The 27,616-nt window shown below is 42.3% G+C and overlaps 1 protein-coding gene across 2 annotated transcripts in view; it reads left to right on the forward strand.

Annotated features, from left to right (window-relative positions):
* Dnah5 (dynein axonemal heavy chain 5) overlaps positions 1-27,616 on the forward strand; it is a 279,864-nt gene that overhangs the window by 123,066 nt on the left and 129,182 nt on the right. For both annotated transcript variants that reach the window (XM_078018064.1, XM_078018069.1), the window contains exons 25-37: positions 381-599; positions 1,835-1,897; positions 2,321-2,559; positions 3,286-3,526; positions 5,077-5,276; positions 6,282-6,435; positions 7,868-8,031; positions 12,598-12,754; positions 15,906-16,118; positions 17,305-17,529; positions 18,902-19,074; positions 26,574-26,752; positions 27,229-27,416. In XM_078018064.1, coding sequence (XP_077874190.1) covers positions 381-599; positions 1,835-1,897; positions 2,321-2,559; positions 3,286-3,526; positions 5,077-5,276; positions 6,282-6,435; positions 7,868-8,031; positions 12,598-12,754; positions 15,906-16,118; positions 17,305-17,529; positions 18,902-19,074; positions 26,574-26,752; positions 27,229-27,416 — 2,415 coding nt within the window. The remainder of the gene's footprint in view (positions 1-380; positions 600-1,834; positions 1,898-2,320; positions 2,560-3,285; positions 3,527-5,076; positions 5,277-6,281; positions 6,436-7,867; positions 8,032-12,597; positions 12,755-15,905; positions 16,119-17,304; positions 17,530-18,901; positions 19,075-26,573; positions 26,753-27,228; positions 27,417-27,616) is intronic.

Here is a 27,616-nt window from a genome sequence, read left to right on the forward strand (position 1 = left end):
AATTGTTTTAATGCTTTCAATTTACTTGATATGATTGTGTAGTCTTCAAGTACAATCTGGAGGCCTAAGTAAAGCTATCTTTTATTTGTGTAGCAATTTATAGTTTTAAAAATGCATTTAAAATGATATTTTTTAGATACTAGCAAAGATCCTGAAGCATAGCCAGGGAATTTTCTAGTTTCCAGGATGAGAAAACCGGAGCTGAGTAGCTCAGTTGCTCTTAAATTTGTTCTTAAATTTGCAAGTTCAGTAACTAGCATCCTGAGGGTGAGGCCATGATCACCCTGTCACACTGATCTACTCCCCTCTGATGCTTTAGTAAACGACCGTATGTAGGTTTCTATATCTGTCAGGAATCAAGCTTTTCTTCTTTCACGTAGGAATCCTATGCCCTGCTTAACAAATACGGACTTCTGATAGCCAAGGAAGAGATGGACAAGGTTGACACTCTGCGCTATGCTTGGGAGAAGCTCCTGGCACGTGCCAGCGAAGTTCAGAATGAACTGGTCTCTCTACAGCCTGGTTTCAGGAAAGAGCTTATCAGCACTGTGGAGGTCTTCCTCCAAGACTGTCACCAGTTTTATCTGGACTATGATTTGGTATGACTTTGGCTTTCTCTGGGTTTATTTTCAGGGAAGAGTAAAAACAACAAACAACATGTTATTGTTTGAAAACGATGTGTTGAATTTCATAAAACTTTTTTAGAAATTGGGATTTTATTTTATATATATATGTGCGTATATATATTAGTTGTAGGTGGACACAGTACTTTAATTTGTTTATTTATTTATTTATATGTGGTGCTGGGGATCAAACCCAGTGCCTCACACATGCTAGGCAAGTGCTCTACCCCTGAGCCACAACCCTGGCCCTGGGATTTTATTTTTGCAGAAGAATTTCATAAAGTATTTTCTTTCCATGATTCCTTCCCCTTAAAGTTCATCAGAAAAATTTCAAACGAAATGGGGGATTTAAAAGTGCTATTCATATTGTATGATTGGTCTGGTACTGGGATTGCTTAATAGCTTTCTGAATTTCTAAATTCAAATATAAATACTGTTCCTCCTTTCCAAAGCATTCCTTAGTTTTACAAATGAACGAAGCACGTGCCAGGCACTGTCCTTTGTGCTGAAGATACAGTGGTGGGGAAGACAGATGGAGCCCTTGTCCCACGGAGACCATATTTTAATCATATGTATAGGGTTTAGGGCAGAATCTTCTAGTGGAAATGTGGTGTGTAATGAGATCCATTTCCAGCTAATTATCATGTGCTACCCAAGAGAAATATGTATAGCATGGGGTAAATTTCAAACCTGTTAACTAGTAGCACACCAAACCACAAAGCTAATAAAGTTTGAGGTTGAACCCACGTAGTCACTTCATAGATGAAGAAGCACAGAGACCCACACATTTAAGTTTTGTAATGTAGGGAAAATTAATTGTAATATTGTGTATACAGTTCACTTTACAAGTAGGTATTAGAGTGTTGAAGTCTGCAAGTTAATAGCATGAGCATTTCTGCTGAAACAGAAGGACGGGCTTCTTCCAGAGGAGCCATTGAGTCTTTTTTGCCTGTGTCATCTAAGAAGTGAATAACACATATTTAGAATTTTCAAGGCCTCTTAACTTATGGAAGTAGCATTAACTTGGGTTTTTCAGACTTGAGACACAGTTCCAACTGAATCACTTTCTGAGTCATTTTTACCCATAAAAACTATTTTCCTATTATGTATATGATGTGTATGAAAACAACTTAGGTACTCAAACACTTTGAGCTTATGAAATTTGTATGCAGACACTTCATTTCATTTTATGTTTAACTGTTTTGCCTCAGAATGGTCCGATGGCCAGTGGCTTGCAGCCTCAGGAAGCCAGTGATAGGCTTATCATGTTTCAGGTAACATTTCAATTTCTACAACTTTTACAAATAATGAAAACCTTATTGAGTTTAAAACTTACATATGCTTTTTAAAGACATAAAAGCTTATTGTGGAATATGAGATGCATTTACATTTTTTTAAAAAAATGTCTTTATTTTATTTATTTTTATGTAGTGCTAAGGATCGAACCCAGTGCTTCACATGTGCTAGACAAGCATTCTACCATGAGCCACAACCCCAGTCTGCATTTACCTTTTTATGTGTAAATGATTTGTTGTGGTTCCCATTAGAAGGGGTTTCTGTGAATTAATTGCACTTGTTAAGTGTTCTTAGTTACGTATGTCAGAGATCATAATTCTTGTTTCTTTGCTAGTATTTTCACTTCCGTGTTTGTTCATGCGTAAATCATTTTGATGAGTTTTCACTTGTGTTGGTTTTAGAATCAGTTTGATAATATCTATCGGAAATACATCACCTACACTGGCGGAGAGGAACTGTTTGGTCTGCCTGTGACGCAGTATCCCCAGCTTCTTGAAATAAAGAAACAACTAAATCTGCTGCAGAAAATATACACACTGTACAACAGTGTCATAGAAACGGTCAATGGCTATCAAGATATCCTTTGGTCGGAAGTGAATATTGAAAAAATCAACAGTGAGCTCTTAGAATTCCAGAACAGGTGAGAAATGAGATGCCTGGCATGCCAGAGCTGTGGCTTCAAAGGCTTGCTTCTGGGATGGGCCGTTGGATTTGCTTTCCACCCGGATGCTTCAAAAGCACATGGTGCTGCCTCTCTGTTGTCTGTTGACAGCGTCCTCATGAATCGCTCTGTTAATTGCCCCTGTGTGTAAGTGGTGAGAGGCGCCTCCGCTAAACCTGGATGAATCTTGTCAGGCCTTTCCTGCAGTGTGGAGGGAGCTGGGCTTTATTTGTATTACATGTCTCAAACATTTGAAGTTAATGTTAGCTACTTTCCTGGAATCAAAGCAAGGGGCCCGTGGTTTGTCCTTTCAAGTGCTGAACCCAAGGAAGATGGGCGCCCCTTGTCATGCGTGTGAGTTGATGCGCTGTGCTGTGCTTTGAATTTCGTATGTTCTCCCCATCTGTTTGGAGAGTTGAAATGGATTCAGAGGCACCTCTAACCTTTGATGTAATGCTTCTACCTAAGTAATTGTTATGAGGAATGGAAAAAATAAAGACTTTGCTGACTTGGAGAATCGATTTTATGTAAAACATGCCAGTATATTAAACTAAGAGATAATGTCTAAGTCTTGAAATTTCAAAATCAGATAGGTATTTGAAAAGACTTCTTTGTGCTTTTGCAGTGCTGGGACATGAACCTGGGGCCTTGTGCATGCTAAGCAAGCACTCAATCACTGAACTCCACACTGGTTTCTCTTCACAGGTGTCGGAAGCTGCCCCGGGCACTAAAGGACTGGCAGGCTTTTTTGGACCTGAAGAAGACCATTGATGATTTCACCGAGTGCTGCCCCCTGCTGGAATACATGGCCAGTAAAGCCATGATGGAGAGGCACTGGGCGAGGATCGCCGCTGTCACTGGGCACAGTCTGGATGTGGGGAATGAAACCTTCAAGTTGAGAAACATCATGGAGGCACCTCTTCTGAAGTACAAAGAGGAAATAGAGGTATAGCTCATCAAGTCTGATGTGGAGGAAGATCTGAAGGTCTGATGGGATTTATTCCATAGCACCCCCATATTGTGGGGCCAACCACATTAGGACAATCGGAACTCTTGGCATTCAGCCCTAACTCCTGAGCAAGTGGTTGTCCAATGCATACCTATGCGACAGGTTCTGAGGGGGGACATAAAGATGTCTTCCTGTATTCAGAGATCATTAAATAATCAGTAAAATAATCATGCGAATCGAAGTGTAGTTATAAGCTGTAGTAAATGCCACTGAAGGAAAAGAATGCTATCCAATGACAGCCTGTGATACAGGGGTTTGTCGCTTCCGGGGATGATAAAGGTAGGAGGGCAAGCTGGGCTGGCTGGGTGAGTGAGCATGGCCATGTAGTGGAGATGAGGAGCTGTGTAAGTGCAAAGAGGACCAATCCAGGAAGAGAGGAAATCGTGTGTGAAGTATCTGAAACGTGTTGGAGCAAGCAAAAGATGGCTGTGTGTCTTGGCTATGGAGGAAGAGGAGAGAAGAGACTGATCCTAACACATGTTGTTGGCTTTCGTTGCTAGGGCAATGGGGACCACCTGGGGGATGTGTCTCCAGAGAGGATGACTTAGGTTTGCATTTCTTAAAGATCATCCTGATGGTCAAGTGCAGGGGAGAATGATAGCAAACCAACAGGGAGCTTAGGCAAGAGATGCTGGCTTGTTGCCAGGGGAGGAGGTAATGAGCCTGGAGAGGAGAGGAGAGATCCCAGGAATTTTTAGGAGGTGAAACTATAGAATTTGTTGATGGAGGGAATGTGGTAGGAGAAAGATGGGGAGGGGATACGATGATCTGTGGCTTTCCTGTGGAGGGGTCTGGGTGGGTGATTATGCTCATGTGGAGACTGGTGATATTGTAACGGGATTGCATGGGGGTGACAAGAGCAGAGATTGAGAGCTTGCGTTTGGACAGGAGTTTGATATTTCACAGGTTGTGTTCGGGGTTCTCCTGAAACATCCAAGCAGAGAAGCTCAGTAGGCAAATGGATGTGGGTCTCAGCTGGAGATATGAGGGATCACCAGACACAAGGGAATGGATCAGCTCAGCCAGAAAGGGAATGTAGTGTGAGAAGAAATGAGGGCAGAGACGGGTTCAGCTAATGGTCTGGGAGAAGATGCAAGTGAGACTGGGAGAGCGACCAGAAACCAGGTTTTCTGCTAAATTCCTCCCCTCACTGCGTTTGTTGGCTTTGGAGATAAATCAGAAACATTATGTTTTGAGTCTGTGATTAAGGTTCAAAATATAAAATACATCTTTCCTATTATCTTTCTGGAACAGTTTTGTGGGAATTTTTATAAATGAAGCTTCTCTTTAGTCATCGTTACCCCCGTCTCCTTCCACATTTATGCCTATGCGTACACAGCACTATTATATGGCATTTGACATCTGGAAATATACGTATTTTAGATACGTATGAAGCAAATAGAGAAGACAACAGCTCTGCTGAACCTGACCTGTTCATGAGATGTGTCACTTTCATGTATTAAAATGAGCACTTTCCATTTTGATAGGACATCTGTATCAGTGCAGTGAAGGAGAGAGACATCGAACAGAAGCTGAAGCAAGTGATCAATGAATGGGACAGCAAAACGTTCACATTTAGCAGTTTTAAAACCCGCGGAGAGCTTCTCCTGCGAGGAGACAGCACCTCAGAAATCATCGCCAACATGGAGGACAGTTTGATGTTGCTGAGTTCTCTCCTGAGCAACAGGTGGGAAAACCATCTACCGTTGCCCTCATATTTGAGAATCACAATAACGGACATTCCAAGGGAGGTTAAGAAACACGCATTGCAATAATACCCTTCATACAAATAAAATACTTGCTTTAAGTTTAGCCTTTGGCACAGCAAATGTAACAATGGTTTTATTTCATTATCCTCTATTTGTGGGATGTGTCTGAGATAGAGTGGACAAAATAATGCTACGTGTAATTAACCACTTGGATCTCGCTGAACATTTCAGCTTTGCTTCGCTGCACAGCTGACAGCTCTACAGGTTCTGGGTTCCAGGCGGGACATTATTCTGAATTCCAGAATAATCATTCTACTTGAAAAAAGTTTTTTGCTAACATTTATGGACTAGAATTCTTAGTTGTGTACATACACTCCAATGAGATGACAGATCAAGATATGGGATGAGTTTGATTCATAATGAGGAGTTACATTGCATAGAGAAAGGCCAGGCTAATAGTTCCATTTCACTATTTGAAGGTAACAACAAAGCCATCACATTTTGGACATGGAAACTGTAGAATCAGGAACTTAAATTTGCTTGGGATGTGTAAGAGATGAGCTTTCTGTTGCTCTTTCCAAGATATTTTTTTTGTTCTTAATAAATGGTAATTGTATAATATGGGGATACCATAAAGATATGAATTTATTGTGCTATGCTAGCTTTAAAATGTCACTCTCCTCCCTGGGCACATGTGTATCAACACTTCAAATATAGGAAGTGCCATCTCTTTAAACCTGTATTGATAAAAAATTCCTCTTCCATTTTCTTGGTATTCCCAAGTAACATGGGATATAAAATTAGGTTTTGGAGATTTAGACTGTTGGTGATGTCAAGTTTGGACTGCTCAGGATCTGGTGAATTTTAGAAATCTTAGTCATATGCAGACAGCTTAAAGAGTTAAGATTTTTAAAAGGGGTTTTAATTCAAAAAACAACATCAATACAACAGAAATGAAACATTGAGCATGTTTCTTATTTTAGGTACAACATGCCATTCAAAGCCCAGATTCAAAAGTGGGTTCAGTACCTTTCCAATTCAACAGACATCATCGAGAACTGGATGACCGTGCAAAACTTGTGGATTTATCTGGAAGCTGTCTTTGTGGGAGGAGACATTGCCAAGCAACTGCCCAAGGTTTTTGAATTTTTAAATATTTCCTTGAGGTTTTTTTTCAATTAGAGAAAAATCCAAGAACTAATAACCTCTTAAAGAACACAGTAATATTTTAATCTTTATTGCACGCCTGCCCCCAGAATTTTTGTTTTCTGCTGTGGATGTTGTTCTTCAGAGTCAGTGAGGAATTGTGGAAAGCAAAAGGGAAATACAGAGAGTAAGAATGCAATGAAACCGTGATGTTTGGCAGGAAACCAAGGGTTAAAAAAACAGACTGTGAATTCCCACATAATTGATGTGCTTCTTCAGATAATGTGGAGCTAGAACTGGAGCAGTGTGGAATTATGGTATAGTTATCTTGACAATGGCTGGATAATTTGTTCTTCTATAGCTGACATTTAAAAATAATGCACAGTCTACAATGTACTCAATTATCTCTGTACTGTAAGATTGAGGGGTGGAAATCGTGCAGGGAGAAAGCTCCGAAACTTGGAGGTTTTCTCAAGATGCTGAGTCTATTTTTCCAATCACATTGTCATTATCTAATTATGTATATCTGGGGTATATTTAGAGATTTTTTTAAAAAGACATTTTAACCAAATCTCAAGAACTCATTCAATTACCAAAAGTTGTTTGCAACATTATAGTTTTAACAACATATTTGAGCTTTAACAATATGTTTGAGCATGATAATGTTGACTCTTCTCTTCATGTAGGTTTTATAATCTTTGGTTAGTTTTTAGTTACAGAAGGCAGCTGTTATCCCATTGTAAAGCAGAACATTTGTTTTTTGGTCAACAGTGAAATGTATTCATATGCTAAAAATTTAAATATTTACTTATTATTTTTTGGTTTATATTTGGGCCTGTTTTTCTTATTAGGTAGGAAAAAATCTAAAATTAGACTTAATGAAAATTTTCACATGATGTTAAAGAAGTGAGGTAAAGTTTCTTGCGAAAGTTTTAGGGAAGAAGTTATTTATATTCTCTCAAAATGATCTGTTTTCCACTTTTTCCTGAAAAATTGAATTTTTTTGTAACATAAGTTACCCTAGGATTAATTTTTTATTCACATTTTAAGTGTTTGTCCCCCACCCCAAACATATAAAAAGTTAAATACTTAGTGTAGAAAACTTGAAAATAGAAAATTCACTCCATTTAGAGATATGCATGAAAAATAATTGGGAATGTCCTTCCCTCTTGAATCCTCTTGTAAACTATTATTAATTTTATGTCAGTTTCCTGTTTATACTTAAAATAATGAAAGTATCCAGGGTTGAGCTAAAGACACTTACTTAATAAAGGGAGTGATATAATGCAAAAGACCCTAGCAGTCAGAACATGTGTGACAGTAGGCAGGTTTAGCGTGGGTCTCTGGCCTCCGCTGGAGATTTGTGAGATGCTCCTTGAGACGGCAGAAGTGTCCAGATGTGCTTGTTACGTCATTCTTACAGGAAGCCAAGCGCTTTTCCAACATAGATAAATCTTGGGTGAAGATCATGACTCGGGCGCATGAAATGCCAAACGTGGTCCAGTGCTGTGTTGGAGATGAGACCCTGGGGCAGCTCCTGCCACACCTGCTGGACCAGCTGGAAATATGCCAGAAATCCCTTACTGGGTAAGTCCACTGGCTCTTTGAAAGCCGCCGGATCTTAGGGAGAAAAGGGAACATGGAAAGGAGGTAGAATTAGTGGGTTGTGTTTTCTTCACTAAGACTTAATTCATGTACAAAGTTGTGTGCAGTTAAACCTTATCTTCTCTCCAAACACTTACTCTGTTGGTCCTGATGTTGGACTCAGAACTTAGGTTACTTCCCTCACTGACGTAAGATCATGAAAATATTCTCTTACAGTCTTTGCTTTTTAAATGAATATACCTATTTTTTTCTGATTTTCTTCTGTAGAAATGTCTGTACAGCTAAAATATTTCATTATACTTATTATACGAAATAGTATGAGTATATAAGCAGTCAGGATTATAGAGAAATAAGATGTTGAGTTGGGATCCTTTTGTGAAAGTTGAAGTGTCCAAGTAAGACGATGTCTAACGTAATATCTATCAATGTACCCATGCACACATGTGTAGGCTTGGTGAATTGTAAGAGTCATAAAGTTTCTCTATTTTATTGTTCTTGGTTAATAGAAATAGAACATTTGAGTATAACCATGTTAAATAGTAATCTAAGGGTACCTTGATGCTCATGGCAGACACTCAGTCTCAGCATTTAATAATGAGGTCTTGAATAATGAGGTCTCCTTGGCTAACTCTGGGAGAGAGATGATCTTTTCCCATGTGTATGTCCTAATGTCCTCATTACCTGTAATGGGGTCCTCACAGGCTAACCAGCTTGTCCTATGCACTGGGGAGCCCAGATTACCTAAGGCAGGTGCTCTCATAGACATAGGTGATGGTTAAAATACTGGACTTTGAGTGGCACCGTGGAAGGATCTCTGTGAAGCAAATAGAGAAATTTACCAACTTGAACAAAAAAGTGACTAAGCTAAAAATGGAAGAAATACTATATGATAACATGAAAGTAATACATATTATTTATTCTTGGCTAACCAGAAGATGTTTTGAGTTGGTTACTAAAAAATGATAAAGTAATAAGATAGTTTAGGTCCAAGGAAAAGAAGGGTTTATAAACTAAGATGATAAAACTGATGCAAAAACCCTGAAAATTGACCTCAGATTCAGAGACCAAAAGTTCTTCCTAAAGATGAAAGCAAAAGGTGACATACGATTAGGTACAACACCAATAGGTTCCATTACATAAAAGATACTAGTTGCTCAGGAAAACATTTATTACTTTTGTCCTTGAGTTGATACCTTGGAGGCAGTGTGTGTGTGTGTGTGTGTGTGTGTGTGTGTGTGTGTGTGTGTATGTCTTAAAAAGGATCCATAAGCAGAATCCTCACCTACATTTTTATCCCAGTGTGGGTCAAACATGAGTCATTCAAGTGGAATAGCTTGAGCCCAGGAAATAGGATGGGATGACTGCATAGACTACAACAAATCCTTTGTGAATTTCAATTTTTTTGATGGAAGGCATTGGATATTGTAAAATGTGAGAGATTTAAGCCCTGGCAAGAATCCAGTGGATAGTTGAGCCATACTGCTGGTTAAGAACAAATCCATATATGACAATGGTTTGCTCAGTTGGTATCCATTTAGGAAAATTGAAGGGTCAAAATAAGACCATGCCTAAACAAATGTCTACTCCACTACCTTGGGAGTAGTCAGTAAGAGCTTGAGGTGGGGCAGAAATTTTCTTCAGCAAATGTTTGTAAGTTCCCTCTAATTTAAGTTGTGGGTGTTCCAAAGCAGTATGCTGTAGAATATGCCCAGAAATCCTTTCCTTTGGGGGACTGACCTACGCAGCTTTATTAAACACCATCATCACAGCCTGTGCCAGTGCTAGGAAATCACCTTTTAACTATGTGCTTTTAAAAAAAATTGCAAGTGAATCTTCCAAAAGCACTTTTAGAAAAATGGACTCTCAGGTATTAATGGCTTGATTTGCTTTATAAAATTGTCAGATCAATCAAACAAACATTGAAGGATATTTGACAAAAAGAATTTTTGTTTTCAAATGATTGACATTTTGGCATTTTTTAAACCTCTTCAGAAGATAAAGTCTAAAGTTATTCACAATTTGTTTATTAAGTTTTTTTTGTCTTTTGACAGTTACCAAGGTAAGGTTGCATGCCAAAATGCCTAGTATAAACCCTTGAGTACTCCTATTTACACAAAAGGAACACCCACCCAAGCTATCAATGATTGGCATGGACAGGAAGAGTCTCCATTCCAATCAGATCATAGTTTGGGAGGGCAGGTATGAGTCCATGAGGACGTCGCCTTGCCCACCCCATCACAGAAGCTGGATTGACCTACTCCATGAGGCTTCTCCAGCCTGGTCTAACCAGAGAGAAAACATTAGCTGATTTCTCACCAGAATCAGACTAGGAATACGAATCAGTAGGGAAGTTACTAAGAATAAAAATTCAAGCTAGACGAATGAGAAAAATTGGTGTATTAAATAATAAAATGAACAGTTTCAAGTGAAGGAAAATTAGAAAACCAAAAAAAAAAAAAAAATTAAACATTATAGAAGAGTAAGACTAAGAAAATGAGATGTGTAAGGGCAGATGCTGGGCGGCCTGTTTTCATCCTACCCCCATCCCCCCACCCCATGAGACTTTACACTTTTGCACACACCCAGAATAAATGGATCCAGTTGCCACACAGCAGCTTGTAATTCACATTTTACGGAGCATCCTGGTCAGAGTCAGGGAGGACGATTACAACCCACACACCAAGCCTTGCCCATTATCTCACCCAAGACATGTCCACTTCTTCCCCAAATCCTCACTTATTGTGAGTTTCTCCTTCCTTTTTTATTTTTTTTTTGCCTCTTTGTGAAAAATAACCTCACTTGTGTCTTGAAGAATTTGGCTCTTGCATGGCCTGCACCTCCACTCAGCAGAACACGTCCAGGGGTCGCCTGACAACTCTGGGGTTCCTCACATGTGTCCTTGAGACGGCCACCACGCTCTGGTTTCTGATCCCTGGGATCTGCTACCACAAGCTCTGTTTTCCTGGGAAGAGAATTCTGCTGCTATGATATGGGGATGTTTTCTCATAATTTTACACAGGAAATAAATAATACAGATGACAAGGAAGAGTAGAAAGTTTTCAAAAATCTCAAAGTTTAAAACAGACCAGTAAAGTTTCAAAAAGAAACTTATTCCACTGCGCGACCAGCACGCTAGCTTCATACAAGAGGGTCGAAGCATAGAAGTTAACTAGTGAGATCAAAATAAACACACAAACTCAATTTACCTTTTTCTTTGACCAGGTCTGAGACGGCCCTCCCTCTGGCTCCTGCCTCGAGCCACCCGGTGGGGCAGCGAGGCTTACTCAGGACTAGCAGGAGAGAGAGGCAGGGCACGCCAGAGAGTGGCCTTTTATTGGGGAACAAGAAATTCAGGGGAAAATTCCATCCAATGAAGGTCAAGGGAGACAGCATTCCAAGGTCAGGGTCAGTGATTGGTCTCAGGGTCAATGGTCAGTCACACCCTCACACAGATGGGCTCTCGCACCTAGAGAGGGTGGGGATTAGTTCTGACACAGATTAGCTGGAATGCCTCACACCCAATCAGGGAGGTGCCCAATCATGTGCCAGAATGGCTTCCCCCATATTCCTCCTTGTTTTTCTTAAAAATCAGGAGGTGGTTCACTCTTTCGAGTTTCTGCATTCTTGTTCCAAAGACTCGCCATCCAATTAAAACCACAATCATGTCTGCTGCGGTCGTGCATGCCTGCAGTCCCAGCTGCTAGGGAGATGGAGGCAGGTGGCTCTCATGAGATCTTAAGATCAGAGGCCAGCTGTGGCAAGTGTGAGACCCTGTCTCAAAAAAACCAGGCTAGCCAACCCCAAACAAGGCCAAAAGCCATAATAAACAATTGAAAAAGTAAAAATGCCAAACCATAAAAAAGAAGCTACAATAATCAGAACAAAATATGCTAGAAAATGAGAGCAATAGATAAGAAAATGGTAGAATGAATATATCCATAGCATGAGGAATCACCATATCATAAAGTGAACATAGAAACTGCGGTGCAGGGGAAAGTGTGTGGATGGGGGGGGGGGTGTTCCCCTGCACTCCCTTGGCTCCCAGAGGCAGGCACCCCTTCAGAAGTTCACCCACAGCTAGATGTGCTTCTGCTCTGACGGAGGGCTATTGGATTCTCTTTTAAGATACACTTCTAAGACATGCAGACTTCAGGTGGCATGGAGTTTTTTTTTTTTTTTTTTTTTTTTTTTTTTGCTGTGCTTGGAGACACAACAAAACCAAAAAGCAAAACCCCAAACTCTCTTTTGTGTATTTTATCCTGTTTTCTACAAAGGAAGCACAGGATCTTTCAGACCAAGCAAAATGTATGCCTTAGGTTTGCGAAAGATAAAGAAATTCTGCCACCAACTGTGAAAAAAAATGTCTCCTTATCAGAATGTGGGATGCTGTTTGACAAATCCCAAAGGCACAAGCCAGACATCAAGTCACAAGGGAAAATCAGATGGTCGTACGATCTTTCTTCCCTTCCATCCATCTCATTAATTTGTTCCTAAGAAAAGATCAGCTTTGTGTGTTCACAGAAGTCTACCTTTTCGCTCCTTGCTTAGATACTTGGAGAAAAAACGCCTCTGCTTTCCTCGATTCTTCTTCGTGTCGGATCCTGCTCTTCTGGAGATCCTGGGGCAGGCCTCGGATTCCCACACTATCCAAGCCCACTTGCTGAATGTATTTGACAACATCAAAACGGTCAAGTTCCATGAGAAGGTTTGCCTAACTTCAAATTGTTGGTCAACAATGACCAAACTTAGCGTATCGACTCTCCGTCTTAAGCAGCTCTCTGATGCTGTGTTTACAAAGGATGGTCCATTTATTCCTGCCCGGTGATTAAAAAGAAACTTTGGGGCCAAAATTACCTTCAGAACAGTGTGTGGCTTCTTCATATCCAAGGTGCAGACTAGAAAGAAAAATAATAGTTTGATATGACCTGGAAAGCAGTGTGTGCAGCGCTCAGAATTTTACATGGCAAGTTAACTATCTAGAGAGCCAACAAGACAGAGACACTAATGGCTCATAATAAAGTGCTTTGACTGAGCAGAATTGTTGTAGGGATTTGATTATTTTAGTCAGGCTTCAGAAAGTTTTGATATGCTTTCTTAAAACTTTTTGTTTTTTTTTTTTACACTCCTAATGTGTTTGTAGAATCATGGAATTGTATGACCAAAGAGGTCATTCACCTTGAGGGACACTGCTGCCAGAAGTGTCCTAATCTATCCTTCTAATCTATCCTTCCACCTAAAATTCTCTAGGAAAGGGACCTTCCCTTTTGACATTTAGTCAGTCCTCTGGTGTTTCATATAAATCCTTAGTAGCATTCCTCTATTCATCTTAGCACTTAATTTAATTTATGGCATAACTAACAGATGTCGTCCTTAACTATGGGAATATACTCACCCCTGGAACTTGTGCTCTGGCTGGAGCCGACAGAGAGTAACACACTGAGCCTACAGAGCGCAGTGAGCGCCGTGGTGGAGTTACTTCACAGTCAGCAATTAAAAGTCAGTCACTGCGGTCAGTCCCTCGCTGTGCCCCAGATGTGAGGCTGTTCCTGGGATTCTAAGGAAAAATGAACCGTAATCAACACTAAAATGGTTTTTATGCAATGCAACACTGAAGAGAAATTTGACAATTAAATTGTCGGTGGTTTTGGACTTCCATTATTAGTATCGTGCTTTTATTAAGCACAAGGAGCAGAGGCATACCCATCAGGGAGCCCTAACTGGGTGCATGGGGTGTCAGGGAAGGTGTCCTTCAGGAGAATATCCACTTGGACTGGTTTCTGAAGGTGAGTGGAAGGTAGCCAGGAAGGTGAAGAAGAGAAGCCTGGTGTGGTCAGGAGGAAGGGCACCTGGCGAGGACCTGGAGGTGTGCGTAGCCCAGGATGTCAGAGCGCTGGGCTGTGGGGGTGGATTAGGCCTCCATGGCTTGGGACAGCAGAAATGTGCTTTCTGTTCTGGAGGGGAAAGTCAGAGGTAAGATGTTGGCAGTGCTGGGTCCTGCTGGAAGTTCTGAAGGAGAGGTTTTCCACGTCTCTAACGTGATTTCTCGTGGTGGTCAGCAGCCCTTGGTGGTTTTGTTGTTGTTGTTGTTGTTTGTTTGTTTTTAATTGTAGACAACACTTTATCGCCTCAATGTCTGCTTTTGATTTCAGTTAGTCTTTCTGGGTGTTCCTCTTAACTACACCTGCAGAGACTCTTTTTAAACAATGCCCGATTCACCGGTACTGAGACTTGCAACTTCAACCTTTTGGGCATACACTTCCACCCAGAAGAGGGAGCGAGGGGCACAGGAAGAAAGAGGAACAGGCTAGATTCCAAAGTCCAAGGGCCTGTGGAATTCCAATTCATCCCAGTGTGACAGAAAGCCACGGGAAGCTTCTAAGTGGGGCAGTGACCTGAGCTGTGTTGCACTGCAGTGTGGGAGGTGGAAGGAGAGCAGCAGGGGTGGAAAAGCCCGACAGGAGAGGCAGAGGGGAGGGAAAGCAGGATGGACACGGATGGTCAAGACCAGTGCTTCCTGTTGGCCACGAGTGTGCACGATGAAAGGGAGCTGATTAGTCAGAACTTCTTGATGTTTTGCTTAAGTCTTGCTGCTACAGCCCTAGAATTTCTCACTGTCTCCAGCTGTAGATTGCAGATGATTTAGGCTTCCTCATTGGTTGATTAAAAGCCCACAGTTCCTTAACCTCTGTTCATAGCTCTTGTTTCTTAACATTGCATTTCTTTTGTTTTTTTCTTGTTCCTTCCATAAAGATTCTACAACCAGGGCAGATCCTGGTTTTATGGGTTCTAAATATTATAACATTACAAATACAGAATTATATTCAGAAATCCAGAAAGGGTCCATGTAAATGAGGAATCAGAATCTTAGGATTCATTAGATACCTGAAGCATCATTGCTGTCTACAAGTGAAGAGGACTTCGTTAGTACATCCCTAAATCTGAGTGCAAATAGATGTTCTTTATATTTTAATTTTTTAAGTGGTAGATGGACACAATACCCTTATTTATTTATTCACTTATTTTTTTTATATGGTTCTGAGTGAAGTAGGATTCCACCTTCCCTTACTGGCTTTGAACCCAGAGGCGTTTTATTAGTGAGCCACATCCCCTTTAATTTTTTTCTTAAATTTTAAGACAGGGCCTTGCTAAGTTGCTTAGGGCCTTGCTAAGTTGTTGAGGCTAGCTCTGAACTTGTGATCCTCCTGCTTCAGCCTTTGGAGCCCCCGGCACCAGTGTGATTTTCTTAGTGTCAGTGTTGTTCTCCAGCATTGCATGTTCAGAGGATGGAAGAAGACCATTGGAACCTGTGTCTTGGAACTCCAAATGCTCTGTTCTTCTCATTATGCTTCATGGAAACTGAAGTGCAAGACCTCAGAGGAGCTGGGGTTGATTAGAAACCGTTATGTGACAACAAGTCCCAGTAAAGAACATTGTGTTTGGCCCAGAATTGGAATCACTTTGTAATTACTTTCTGCCATTGATCCTGTTGACCGGGTCACTTCTGATGTCAACTTGAGACTCTTACAGGGTGGAATTCCAGGCCCTGTTTCATTTGGGGAAGTCAGAAATCTTTTCACCACCACATTTGTATTAAATATTTCTTTTAGAAAATAAGCTTACTCCCTTAGAGGATTAGCTATTTGGAATCAATTGAGGGCTCCTCTTTAGATTTCATGGTGAACTACTTTTATTGTTTTGAAAAAGACTTCATATCATGTTTTGTCTTATTTTTTTATAATCTGTAGCTTAACTTTCTATGGGAAGGAAAACATGACAGGGAATGAAAGAAAAGGAAAAAAATTATCTCTCATTTTTTTTTAAATTAAAATAACAGTCTCTTTTCTCTTCTAACATAGGTGTATGATCGGATTCTGTCCATCTCCTCCCGGGAGGGGGAGACCATCGAGTTGCACAGACCCGTGATGGCCGAGGGCAACGTGGAGGTGTGGCTCAATTCTCTCCTGGAGGAATCACAGTCTTCATTACACCTTGTGATTCGCCAGGCAGCTGCAAATATCCAAGAAGCAGGGTTCCAACTGATTGAATTTCTTTCTTCCTTCCCTGCTCAGGTCAGTGTTTTGAAATTGGAAAGCCTTTTTTTTTTTTTCTTTTCTCTTTTAACAAAATAGTCATCTTAAATCCCGGCTATTGGTTATTGTAAGCCTCACCAAAGCATAACACTGAACCAATATTAAATTTTCATAAAGATTTATTAAGTCTAGATAAGCTTAAAGATTTTTCACTGCAGACGATTTGGCCACATAGAAGGTACAGACTTAAATATGTATTTTGGTTGTAGAGATACTGGACTTACTTTAACTTAAAAAAAGAGTTTTATCTTTCCCTGCTGAACCTCAACATGTAACAATGTATATAAATCATAACAATATACTTAGTGGGCACTCAGCTAGAAAAATGAAAAATACATTTCAGCATTTAAATGCAGGAAACAAGCTGGGTGTGGAGGCCCATACCTATAATCCCAGTGGCTCCAGAGGCTGAGACAGGAGGATCAAGAGTTCAAAGCCAGCCTCAGCAATGGTGAGGCATTAAGCAACTCAGTGAGAACCTGTTTCTAAATAAAATACAAAATAGGGCTGGGGATGTGGCTCAGTGGTTGAGTGCCCCTTAATTCATTCCTTGGTACCTCCCTGCCACCAAAAAAAAAAAAAAAAAAAAAATATATATATATATATATATATATATATATATACAGGAAACAATGTTTTCTTAGTCAATAAAGAGTTCATGAGTATAAAAACAACACAGTGAATCCCACCACCACCTATATCTATAAGAATAGGACTCTAATTAAAATAAGATATATTCCATGCTTGTATAATTGTATAAAAATGGATTCTGCTGTTATATATAACTAAAAAGAACCAATAAAATAAAAAAAGATTTAATAAGCATCTACTATGTGTAAACACTGTGCTAGTTTGGATGAAGCAAATTTAAGACATATTCTTTACCTGCAAGCAACTTAAAATCTATCTAGGAAGAAATGTGATTTAATCATAATTGGCTTAAAATTGTAAGAAGAAAATGATAGACATGATGGTGCTATACATACTTAGTTACCAGTAAATTATGTAAACAGCGTTTCCATGGGTTTTGAAACAAAGGGTCGATTTGATGTAATCAAAGCTTTACATTTGTATGATAATCACAATCATTCATCATGCTGCAATTAATATCTAAATATGTAAATATGCCATATACGCTCATATATGCCTTCTTTATTTCTATAAGGTTGGATTATTAGGAATTCAAATGATATGGACACGGGATTCAGAAGAAGCCCTTAGAAATGCCAAGTTTGATAAAAAAATCATGCAGAAAACTAATCAGTCCTTCCTGGAGCTGCTAAACACACTGATAGACATCACTACGAAGGATCTGAGTCCCATGGAGCGAGTGAAATATGAGACTTTGATTACTATTCATGTGCACCAGAGAGACATCTTTGATGACCTGGTAAATTCTTCATAACTGCTGTGGCGTACACAAGAAAGCAAGCAGTAGACACGCTTGTGTTTAGTTGCTGGAATTAGATTGAACTGAAGGAAAATGTTTGATTCAGGCGTCATCTTCTTGATCAGACCTTGCTTATCAGACTTTCTCTTCTACCTTAAACTGAAATTTCCATCATCCTCTCATGATCTCTACTGTTATTGAGGCAACTAGACTTTCTTTTCAAATTCTTCATATGATTATTTTAAATGCATCCTGAAAATCTTTATTGGTCTTGTGTTCCTTTTAGTTACTGACTGAAGATCACTAGTTTCTTGCTGCAGAAATTATGACTAATATTGCTAGTAGAGCTTTTGAGGGCTTCTTTTAGGGCTTCTGATAGATCACATCCTTACTTAACAAGTTTTGGTGCCTTTTATGTCATAGACGGCAACGTGGTCTTTCCTAACACAGCCTGTGACATTCAGGTGTCATGCAGATTTTTGTCTTTAAAAAGAAAACAGGATGGAGAAGGAGAATTCAGTGGCTATTAAAAATGGGAAATGTGAAAAAAAAGAGAAATTTGTCCTCTACCATAAAATACAACATTAGATAAGAGGCAAGAAGCTCTCTCTTACTTTCATAATCATTTTCTGAATTGTGTCTCAACCCCATTATGTAAAAAAGATTATGAAAGATTGGTCCTGATGGAATGGAAATAAAAGGCAGCACATTCAAGCTATTTTGTGCTAATCTCCTCTCCTAATAGTTAAGCGCACTGTTTGCCTCGCTGAGAAATAAAGGGCTCAGGGATAATTTTTGATTTCTTATTTGTCAAAGAAAAACGATTAAAGTGGCTTAAAATTTTGGTTGAAAAATCCAGACAAAAGCTTTGCCGGGCAATAACTTGTCATTTAGATGTTAGAAAATTTTGCCTGCTGCAAATTCCTAGGAAAAGTAATTAATGGATTAAAAACAAAAAACTCTCAATGTACTTTGACATAATCTTAAGAAATGCCTTTTTCCTAATGAGATTGTTTAGCTCTGCCTTTGTATGCCATTACATGTTTTTCACAGATTATAATTCATGGTTGGACTATGGTCTTGGAAAATTAAGAGTGAAATTTAAGAAATGAATCTTATTATTAAACCATGTACTGTCATTTAAATCAGAGAGGCATGATTAGGGGTTGAGTTTCCTATTCTCATGTCTTCTGAGTTTTTATTTTTTGATGAATAAATGAGTGGGTTGGGTGATGACGTCGTCCATGGCTTTGAGCTACTTGGGTCGTCTGCGAGTTCCATTTCTTTTACTTGATGTTCTACATAAATGCCGATGCGTATGTTTAATTAGTGATCCTCATCTCGGTTTTGACATACACCTTTTGAATTTCAGTGTCACACGCACGTCAAGAGCCCCACGGACTTCGAGTGGCTGAAACAGTGCAGATTTTATTTCAATGAAGATACTGACAAGATGATGATTCACATCACCGACGTGGCTTTCGTCTATCAGAATGAATTTTTAGGCTGCACTGACAGGCTTGTCATAACTCCTCTCACGGACAGGTGAATCCTGGGATTCTGCGGCCTCCTCTCCCCCGACCCAGGTTGCTCCAGGGACACTGGCTTCATGCCTCTTTAGGGTTTGTAGAATCTTTCCCACCAAAGCCCTTGAGGCTCAGCAGGTCTAGCTTTACACCTGTGTCTTCACATGGGATTCAGGTTGTGGCTGAAAGAGACCTGATTCCCTTGCCTTCAGTCTTGTGGAGCCAACGTGTAAAGTCCCTGTGGACGATTGGGCAAGAAAGGGAATTCTGGCTGTGTGTCGCCCGTGCAAATCCCAGCAGGCCTTGAAGGCTCAGTTAGTAGTGGTGGGACCTGTTGTCCTCCCAGAGAGGCAGTTAAGATGATTGGTTAGCAGGAAAGAAATGACGGATCAGCACAAACGAAAGAGGTGGGGAGGGCACCAGCCGGGCGTGGGATGTTGTCGGTGCTGCCCTGCATGGGTCCTTGGCTGGTGCTGTTGGCTGGAGCCTCCACTGCGGCCTCCCTGACTCGGTCTCCCTATCAGGAAGAGGAACGAGGCTGGCTCCTGCGGCCCTTCTGGCACTAGTATTCATCTAGTGTGAATTCCCTGACATCCACCACGTTGCATCTTCTCTGTTAAGAGATGAACTCAGTACTTATTGTGGCCATCTGACTGGCTTTAGTCTTCCCATGTTGTATGTGTCTTAGTCAGCTGTTTCACTGCTGTGACCCAAAGACCTGACAAGAACAATCTTAAGGAGGAAACTTTTGGGGCTCACAGTTTCAGAAGTCCAGTCCATAGACAGCCCCCTCCATTTCTCAGGGCTTGAGATGAGGCAGGACACCGTGGCGGAGGGTTGGGGGGAGGGAAGCAGCTCAGGAATGACACCAGGAAGCAGAGAGAGACTAAGCTCAGCTCACCAAATATAAACCCCAAAGGCTCACCCCAATGCCCCACCTCCTCCAGCCTCACCCCACAGCCCTCAGTTACGACTCAGTGAATCCCACCGGGTGATCAACTCACTGACTGCGTCAAGGCTCTCCTAACCCAACCATCTCACCTCCAAACCTTCTTGCCTTGTGTCACACATGAACTTTTGGGGCACACCTCACATCTAAACCATAACAAATGGTTCAACCATAACATCTATAACAAAGTGTCACATTATATACCATAAATGTAGACAATTATAATTGGTCTAGTAAAAAAATATTAATTCAAAAATGTGAAGCACTCTCCAGTAGGAACTTACCTTGAGCCACTTAGCAGTTAGCTCCTACCTCCTCTTTTTCATGTCCCACCTCTTCCTTCCTTTCCTCTCTTTCCTCTGAAGGCCTTGTTTGCTGTTTTGTTGAGAAGACAGCTCGGCATGGGAGGAATAGATGACTTCTAGATAGGGAAGAGGGGAGGGAGGGAAAGGGAAGGGGCAGGGGGCTAGCAAGGATGGGGAATGTGATGGATGTCATTATCCAAAGTACATGTACTGGGGTCAATCTACTTTATATACAAACAGAGATATGAAAAATTGTGATATATATGTGTAATGAGAATAGTAATGCCCCCCCAACCACCAAAAAGGCATCTCTGCTTGTGTCCCACAGCCTTACCGTGCACACTCCAGCAGGCACCTGTCCTGAGCTGTTGCTTTCTCTCCTGGTTCCCTGGATGGGTCCTCTGTGCTGCCCTTCGGAGTCAGCAGCACCTTCACTGACACCAGGGTCTCCTCTCTGCAGTGTCTTCAGGGTCCACTCATCAACACACATATGCTGCAGTTGCTCCTATAAAGAAAACCATTCTGCATGGCCCCAAATTCTTTACCGTTTCTGTGCACCAACAAAACCCCTCCAAAGCTCGATTTCCCTCCTCCTAGTTGCCTGAAGTGACTGCACTCGGGCTCCTGGTGTTGACTTTCTTTTGCTACAGTCCCAACCCCTTAAGTTTGTCAGCTGGAGCAACACACGTGCATTATGTGTACACATCCTCACACCAGGATTCTGATGCAGTGTCATGGGGCTGCATTTGGATATCAGCAGGGCTGTGTTCTTCCTGGGGATTCTGGGAGGACAGTGTCCTGCTCTTCCAGGTTCTTAGTTGAACTCCTTTTTTGGTGGTTGTAGGACTAGATCCCCATGTTCTTACTGTTAGCAGAGGGTCATCAAGTTCTAAGAGCCACATTCCTTGACGTCCTTCCTCCGTCTTCAAAGCCAGGTACCTTCATGCTTCCGTTCTCCTCTCCATCCATCCCAGGGCTGTGACCTGCTCTTCTGCATCCATTTTTAAAGGGCTCATGAGAGTAGAGGCCACTGGGTAATCCAGGATCATCTCCCCTCCTCAGAGTCCTGACATTGATGACATCTGCAAAGTCCCTTTAGCCACATAAGGGGACGTGTTTACAGGATCCAGGGATGAGAGCATGGACGTCTTTGGGGACCATGATCCTGTTCTCTCACTTTCCACCACCACTTGGCTAACACAGCTCTTGCGAATCACCCACACCTTCAGGTCACCCAACGCGGTGGTCATGTCTGGATCTCGCCTTCTTGGCTCGGCGCTAACGGCTGCCCAGCTGTCTCTCTCCTCTGGAAGCACTTTCTCCACCCTCCCCTGGCTCCTCCTCCTGGTCTGGATGTCTCTTCCTACCTGCTCCTTCTGGGTCCCCGTCCTCTCCTGGACCTCTCCCCACCTACGCCCACTCCATAGATGATGTCGCCTGGCTTTAAATGCCATCTAGATGTTGGCCTCCATCTCTGCATCCAGCCAGGGTTCTCCCTGAACTCCAGACACAGGCATCCCCCTGCCTCCGTGACGGGCAGGGCATTTGACTTTAGCATGTTTGGTCGTCCCACCAAAACCCACTTTCTTGTCACCTTCTTCTCTTCTGTAAGTGACCATTCTATTTTATCACAGTGGTGGGGAAATGAGACGGTCAGAATTGTGGTCCCGAAAGGTGTCCATATCCTAATTCCTGAAATCTGTGACTAGGGTACCCTCCTGTTGCTGGACCCAAAACTCCTTGGATCTTTGGGTTCTAAATAAGTGTTCTCTGAAAGAATCGATCACTTCTAAATTTGCATCTTTATGGTGAAGCATGTAAGTTATTCAGAAGAATGGAAAGTGGAAACTAAGAGGAAAATCTGTTTTTTCTCAAAATGCTGAGCTGCTTAGTTTTTAATCCTCCTGAAAACTTGGATCTTTCAGGTCTTAAAACTTGAGAACGTGAAAAGCAAAGCAAGTATGTATAATTATATAAGGTAGAGACAGTTCTAAAGTTTATTCCATCCTGATTCCCCCAAAATACTCGCTTGTTGATTCTCCTTAAACTCACTCAGTTATGTGAGAAGAGAGGCGTCCTTGTGGCTGGCCACTGGGGAGCGTCTTAAGACCCGCTGCCTGTTTACAGAAAGAGAATCCTCTCTTTCCTCACTAAAGAGAATCCTCTCTAAAGCCAAGTGCTGGGGGCACTGATGTTTACCATTAGCCTGCTGCTGGTCACCTGGGAAACCCAACCATGGTGGTAGCTCCCTGGACTCCAGGCAGCTTAGTGACAGTGCACAGTCCTGCTGGCCCCTCAGGGATCCAGTGGCCCCCACGATGTGGTAACAGCACGCAGCACCTTCCTCCAAATACTCACGGAGGTGTCAACGCGGCCTTCCTCCTGCACGCGGGAGAAGACTCCTGTGGTCACACAGGACCAAGGGCAGAGGGAATCAAGGGGGGGTGAGGCATTTTACCTGCTCACTAAGAAGCGCAGATGAGCTGACAGCACGGGTCTGTCCCTGACGTGATCTCACAGCGTCTGTGGCCTCTCCTGTCTATTCCTGCTGCTGTGCAGGCTCGGGCCAGGCACCCACGCCCTCACTTCCTTCTCTTGGAATCTGTGTGCACTAGACGTAAGGCTGGGTAGTCTCCCTTATTCTTGAAGGAATATGTTCCAAGACCCTCCGTGAAGCCTGAAATCACAGGTAACATCAAGCACCGTGTGTACTTTTTCCTGTACATAAATGCTTATGACAAAGTTTGACTTACACATTAGTCACTGTAGGAGATTAATAACGGCAAAATGAAGTATATCAATATAGTGTAATAAAAGTCGCGTGCATTTCTCTTTTTCCATATATCTCAAATGTCCACTTAGTATTACTGAACTGCAGCTGACCTCACATAGCTGAACCTGCCGAAGATCAAACTGTGGATCCGGGGTTTGGGGAGACAAAGTAACCTGTCAGTCATTATTATTTTTGCTATGACTGCTGCTTCATCCCTGAGCCCATATCCTTTAGCCACGTTTCTTTTTGTTTCTCCTTAAGTGTGTCCTATTTCAAAGAGTCTATAACTAAACCAAGTTTTCTCAAAGAAGTGCCTTGTTGGTGCGCGTGGCCTTGTAGTCATGGGAAATGGTCCAGCATTTTAGGACCAATAGGCATCACAATGACTTGCAGTTCACATGTGCTGTGGATGCTCAATACTAATGACAGGTTCCGGTAAACCAAGTGCTAATCAGCCCCAGGTCACGAGGTGGGCCGCTGTCTGTTCCCGGTCCTGGCCATATTCCACATCTCTAATTCCACATCTAGGCGTTGGGGCAGAAGGAACCAGGTAGGAGTGGATGGCTGGACCAGCATAAGCTATTCTTTAGGAGAAAGTCCAGAGAGTACAAGGAGCCAGGGTGAGTCAAGTGGTCGAGGATACAAGCATGTACTAGGCCCTGCTCCTCACAGCACAGGGTTCGCTGTAGTCTATCGGGTAGGCGGGAAACTAGACCAGGGCCGTGAACAGGCCACCGAGGAGACATTGTTGAAAACAGCTAAGAGAAAAGATCAGAAATGGAAGCAGAGAACCGAGTTCACGTGTCCATGGCATGTCCTGGGAGGAGACTCATGCTACTCCCACGGGGCTTCCTGACCGGTCCTTGCTGTCCACCGGTGGGTAGTGAGGGTGGGTGCCAGGGTAGAGTGGGACCGATGCTCACCGACAGCCGGGTCTCCTGGAAGCCTGCCCGCTGGCCATACCATGGGATGACTTCCTCTAACGTCGGACGTGGCTACTTCTCTGGTTTATCTGTACGCCCAGTGTTCCCGGGCGTAAAGAGGGTTTGTAGGACATGGCAGAGTGCCGGCGTCGAGGGTGTATGTCTAGGCCTGAGGGGGCTGGGCTTGCAGCCCCGGGCTGCCCACCCAACCCCAAGTAGGTCACTCAGTCTCTGTGGGCCTCTGGCCTCGTTTGTGGAGGGGAAAGAACAGAGTTTCCTCGCGGGGTTCTCTGGGGATTAAGCGAGACACTGTGTGTGAAGAACATGGCGTTGCCATTGTCATTACAGACGCAAAATCCCAGTGAGGGCAGGTGTCCTCTGGATCCCTCAGCCAGGCTCTGGGGATTTTAAGAGACCCCGTGGCCTCCAGGCAGCATCTCCCTGTCTGTCTCCACCCTGAGCTGGATCATCCCTTCCTTTTCTTGGAAGTCATTTTCAAGTTCAAGGGAATCCTTGACAGTTTGACCACGAGAAAACCGAGGGGCACCACTGGATGGACTCTGTCCTCCGACAACGCCAGGCGTGGCCAGGGGTCAAATAATCCAACAGCACGTTTTCAGGGTAAAGCTCTTCCTTTATAGGTGTTCTCCTAGTGACCCCCCGATCTTTCCTCTGTTAATCCTGTGGAGAATGACGGGGAGAGCGGTAGATGCAGTGGATGCTCAGAGGCGGCGTCCAGATGTGACTCTTCAGCAACGGGCGATTTGAATCCCCTACACCAGCTCCACGGGGAATTCATCTATTCAGTGGTTCTCAGTCCATTTCATAGAATGCTACTCTATGTTCATTTTTAAAAAACAAATTTTATTGTGTGTATTTGAAGTGCACAGCAAGATATAACAGAAAACAATGTTGTATTGTTGCACAATGCTGTATTCAATGAGAGTACAATCCTCAAGTTGTACATTCTGGTCTTTAGAATTCATCTTACATAGTATTCATTTTACATAACTGAGAACTTTGCGTTCTCTGACCTGCATTTCCACATTTCCTAATCCTGCTCTGCCTCTGGTAGACACTGTTTTATTGTTTGTGTATTCTGTTCATCCCCCAGCCCTTGCTAGATTCCACCTATACGTGAGATCATGTAGTATTTACTAGCCTTTCTGTATCTGGATCACTTCACTTTACATAGTGTCCATCAGGTCTATCTCTGTTGTGGCAAATGGCAGGATTTTCTACTTTTTCATGGCTGAGTAATATTTCATTGTGTAAATATACCACAGTTTAAAAATTCATTTTCCATTGACAGAGTTGGGCCATTCATGGCTATTGTGACCAGTGTTTCAATGGACACAGGAGTGTAGGTATCTTCATGAGGTGATGAGTTCATTTCCTTTAGGTACATACTCTCAGGAGGCATTGCTGGGTCATATAGTGTTCTATATGTAAATTCTTTAGTAAGCCTCGCTGTTTTCCATGTGGCTACACTGAGCTGCAGTCTCACTAGCAGTGTGCAAGGATTCCCTTTCTCCACATCCTCACCATCATCTGTTATTTCTTGTCTTTTTGGTGGTAGGAACCTCATAGGGTTTGGAGTGATACCATGTAGTGGTTTTAATTTGTCTTCCCCTGATGATTGGTGCTGTTAAGTGAATATTGTTCTTTAGATATGAATGGATTTCCAGAAAAATTCGATAAATAACTTTTGGCAATTCTACCTACTTGGAAATTCTTTTTTTAAAATTTTTTATTGGTTCTCTTTAGTTCTACATAAAAGTAAAAATCATTTCAATATAATTGTACAAGCCTGGAATATATCTTATTCTAGTTCTGTTCCATGGTAGAATTTAAACTTTTACAGATTCATTCCACCGTCTTTCCTTATCGTATCCACCCTCCCTTTCCTTTATTCCCCTTTGTCTAACCTACTGAATATCTATTCTTCTCCTCATATCAGTGAAAGCGTTCTACCTTCAGCTTGCTGGGATTGGCTTATTTCCCTTTGCATGGTAGTCTCCAGGGCCATCCATTTACTGGCAAATGTCATAAAGTCATTCTTTATGGCTGTGTAATACTCCATTGTGTATATATAACATATTTCCACTATCCACTCATCTGTTGGAGGTCATCTAGGTCGGATCCATAGCTTAGCTATTGTGATTGAGCAGCTATAAACGTTGATGTGGCTGCATCACTGTTGTATGCTGATTTTAAATCTTTTGGATATAAAACAAGGAGTGGGATAGTTGGGTCAAATGGTGATTCCATTCCTGGTTTTTTGAGGAATCTACTTGGACACTGCCTTAATAAGCAGTATCATGGATCCTAAAAAAAAAATCGGGATTCTTGAAACTTCCTTAACCTTTTTAAGGGTTTTAAAACCTATCTGACCAGAGACTCCTCTTCATTTTCCCTGACACATCTTAACATCTGTGAGGACAAGTTCATTTCAGGATATGGTTTGGGGGCTGTTCTGTAGGGGCAAAGGCCCCTCCTCTGTCTCCACTCAGGTGTGTGTTCTCCTCCCAGAGCCTCTGAGGGTTCTAGTAGTGTTCCACCCTGCAGGTGCTACATCACCTTGGCCCAAGCTCTGGGAATGAGCATGGGGGGAGCCCCGGCAGGGCCCGCGGGGACAGGCAAGACGGAAACCACCAAGGACATGGGACGGTGCCTGGGGAAGTACGTCGTGGTTTTCAACTGCTCAGACCAGATGGACTTCCGAGGACTTGGGCGGATATTTAAAGGTAACTTGATTAGAAATGTCAGCGAAGGTGAAGTAGCTTCAGATTCACTTTTCAAGTCCGGTGATGTCGCTCAGGAGTAGGTCAGCAAGTGTGAGGCTGGGAACCAGCCCCCAGGTAAACAAACAACAAACTCATCAACTTTCAGCAACTGGCTTTGTGCATTTTAGTGTCAATTTTAAGGGTTATTTTTCAACTTTGCAAAATTCTTTTGGAGACTCTTGAATCTTAGCAGTGTGGTGCGGGCCCAGTGTTCCTATCGCCTGCCTGTGGGAATGCCCCATTATTGGTGCAGGTTGAGTATTTGCAGATGATACCCAATTGGGAGCTGTTTTGGGCCTCTTGTGGTATGACCTATTTGTTCATCTTTATCTTTGATTAAACCTATCTCTGGCTCATTTTGTTAGCTGCGTAATGTCCTTTTCCTTATTTTCAAAATGATGCACTAACTGGATTTTCTATTTAATTTCCTTTCTAAGGACTGGCCCAGTCTGGATCCTGGGGTTGTTTCGATGAGTTCAACCGGATCGATCTGCCCGTTCTCTCGGTGGCAGCCCAGCAGATTTCCATTATTCTCACGTGTAAAAAGGAGCGTAAAAAATCTTTTATCTTTACCGATGGAGACAATGTGACCATGAACCCTGAATTTGGACTCTTTCTAACCATGGTAAGAGCCGCGGGGAAAGCTGCCCAGGAGCGGCCTGGTCTTTCCTCTTCTCCGTGGTCACGTGTGACCTGCTTGCCATGAATGGAAGCTGGGACTGTCACTTTCTCTCCTGGTTGAAAGCCTCTGGCTTTACACCAAGCTCCGGAGAATAGCTCAGGGCTTGGTCCGTGCAGGTGGAGGGGGTGAGCTGTGGAAATGAT

The sequence above is a fragment of the Ictidomys tridecemlineatus genome, chromosome 1 (assembly GCF_052094955.1).
Source record: "Ictidomys tridecemlineatus isolate mIctTri1 chromosome 1, mIctTri1.hap1, whole genome shotgun sequence".
NCBI lineage: Eukaryota > Metazoa > Chordata > Mammalia > Rodentia > Sciuridae > Ictidomys > Ictidomys tridecemlineatus.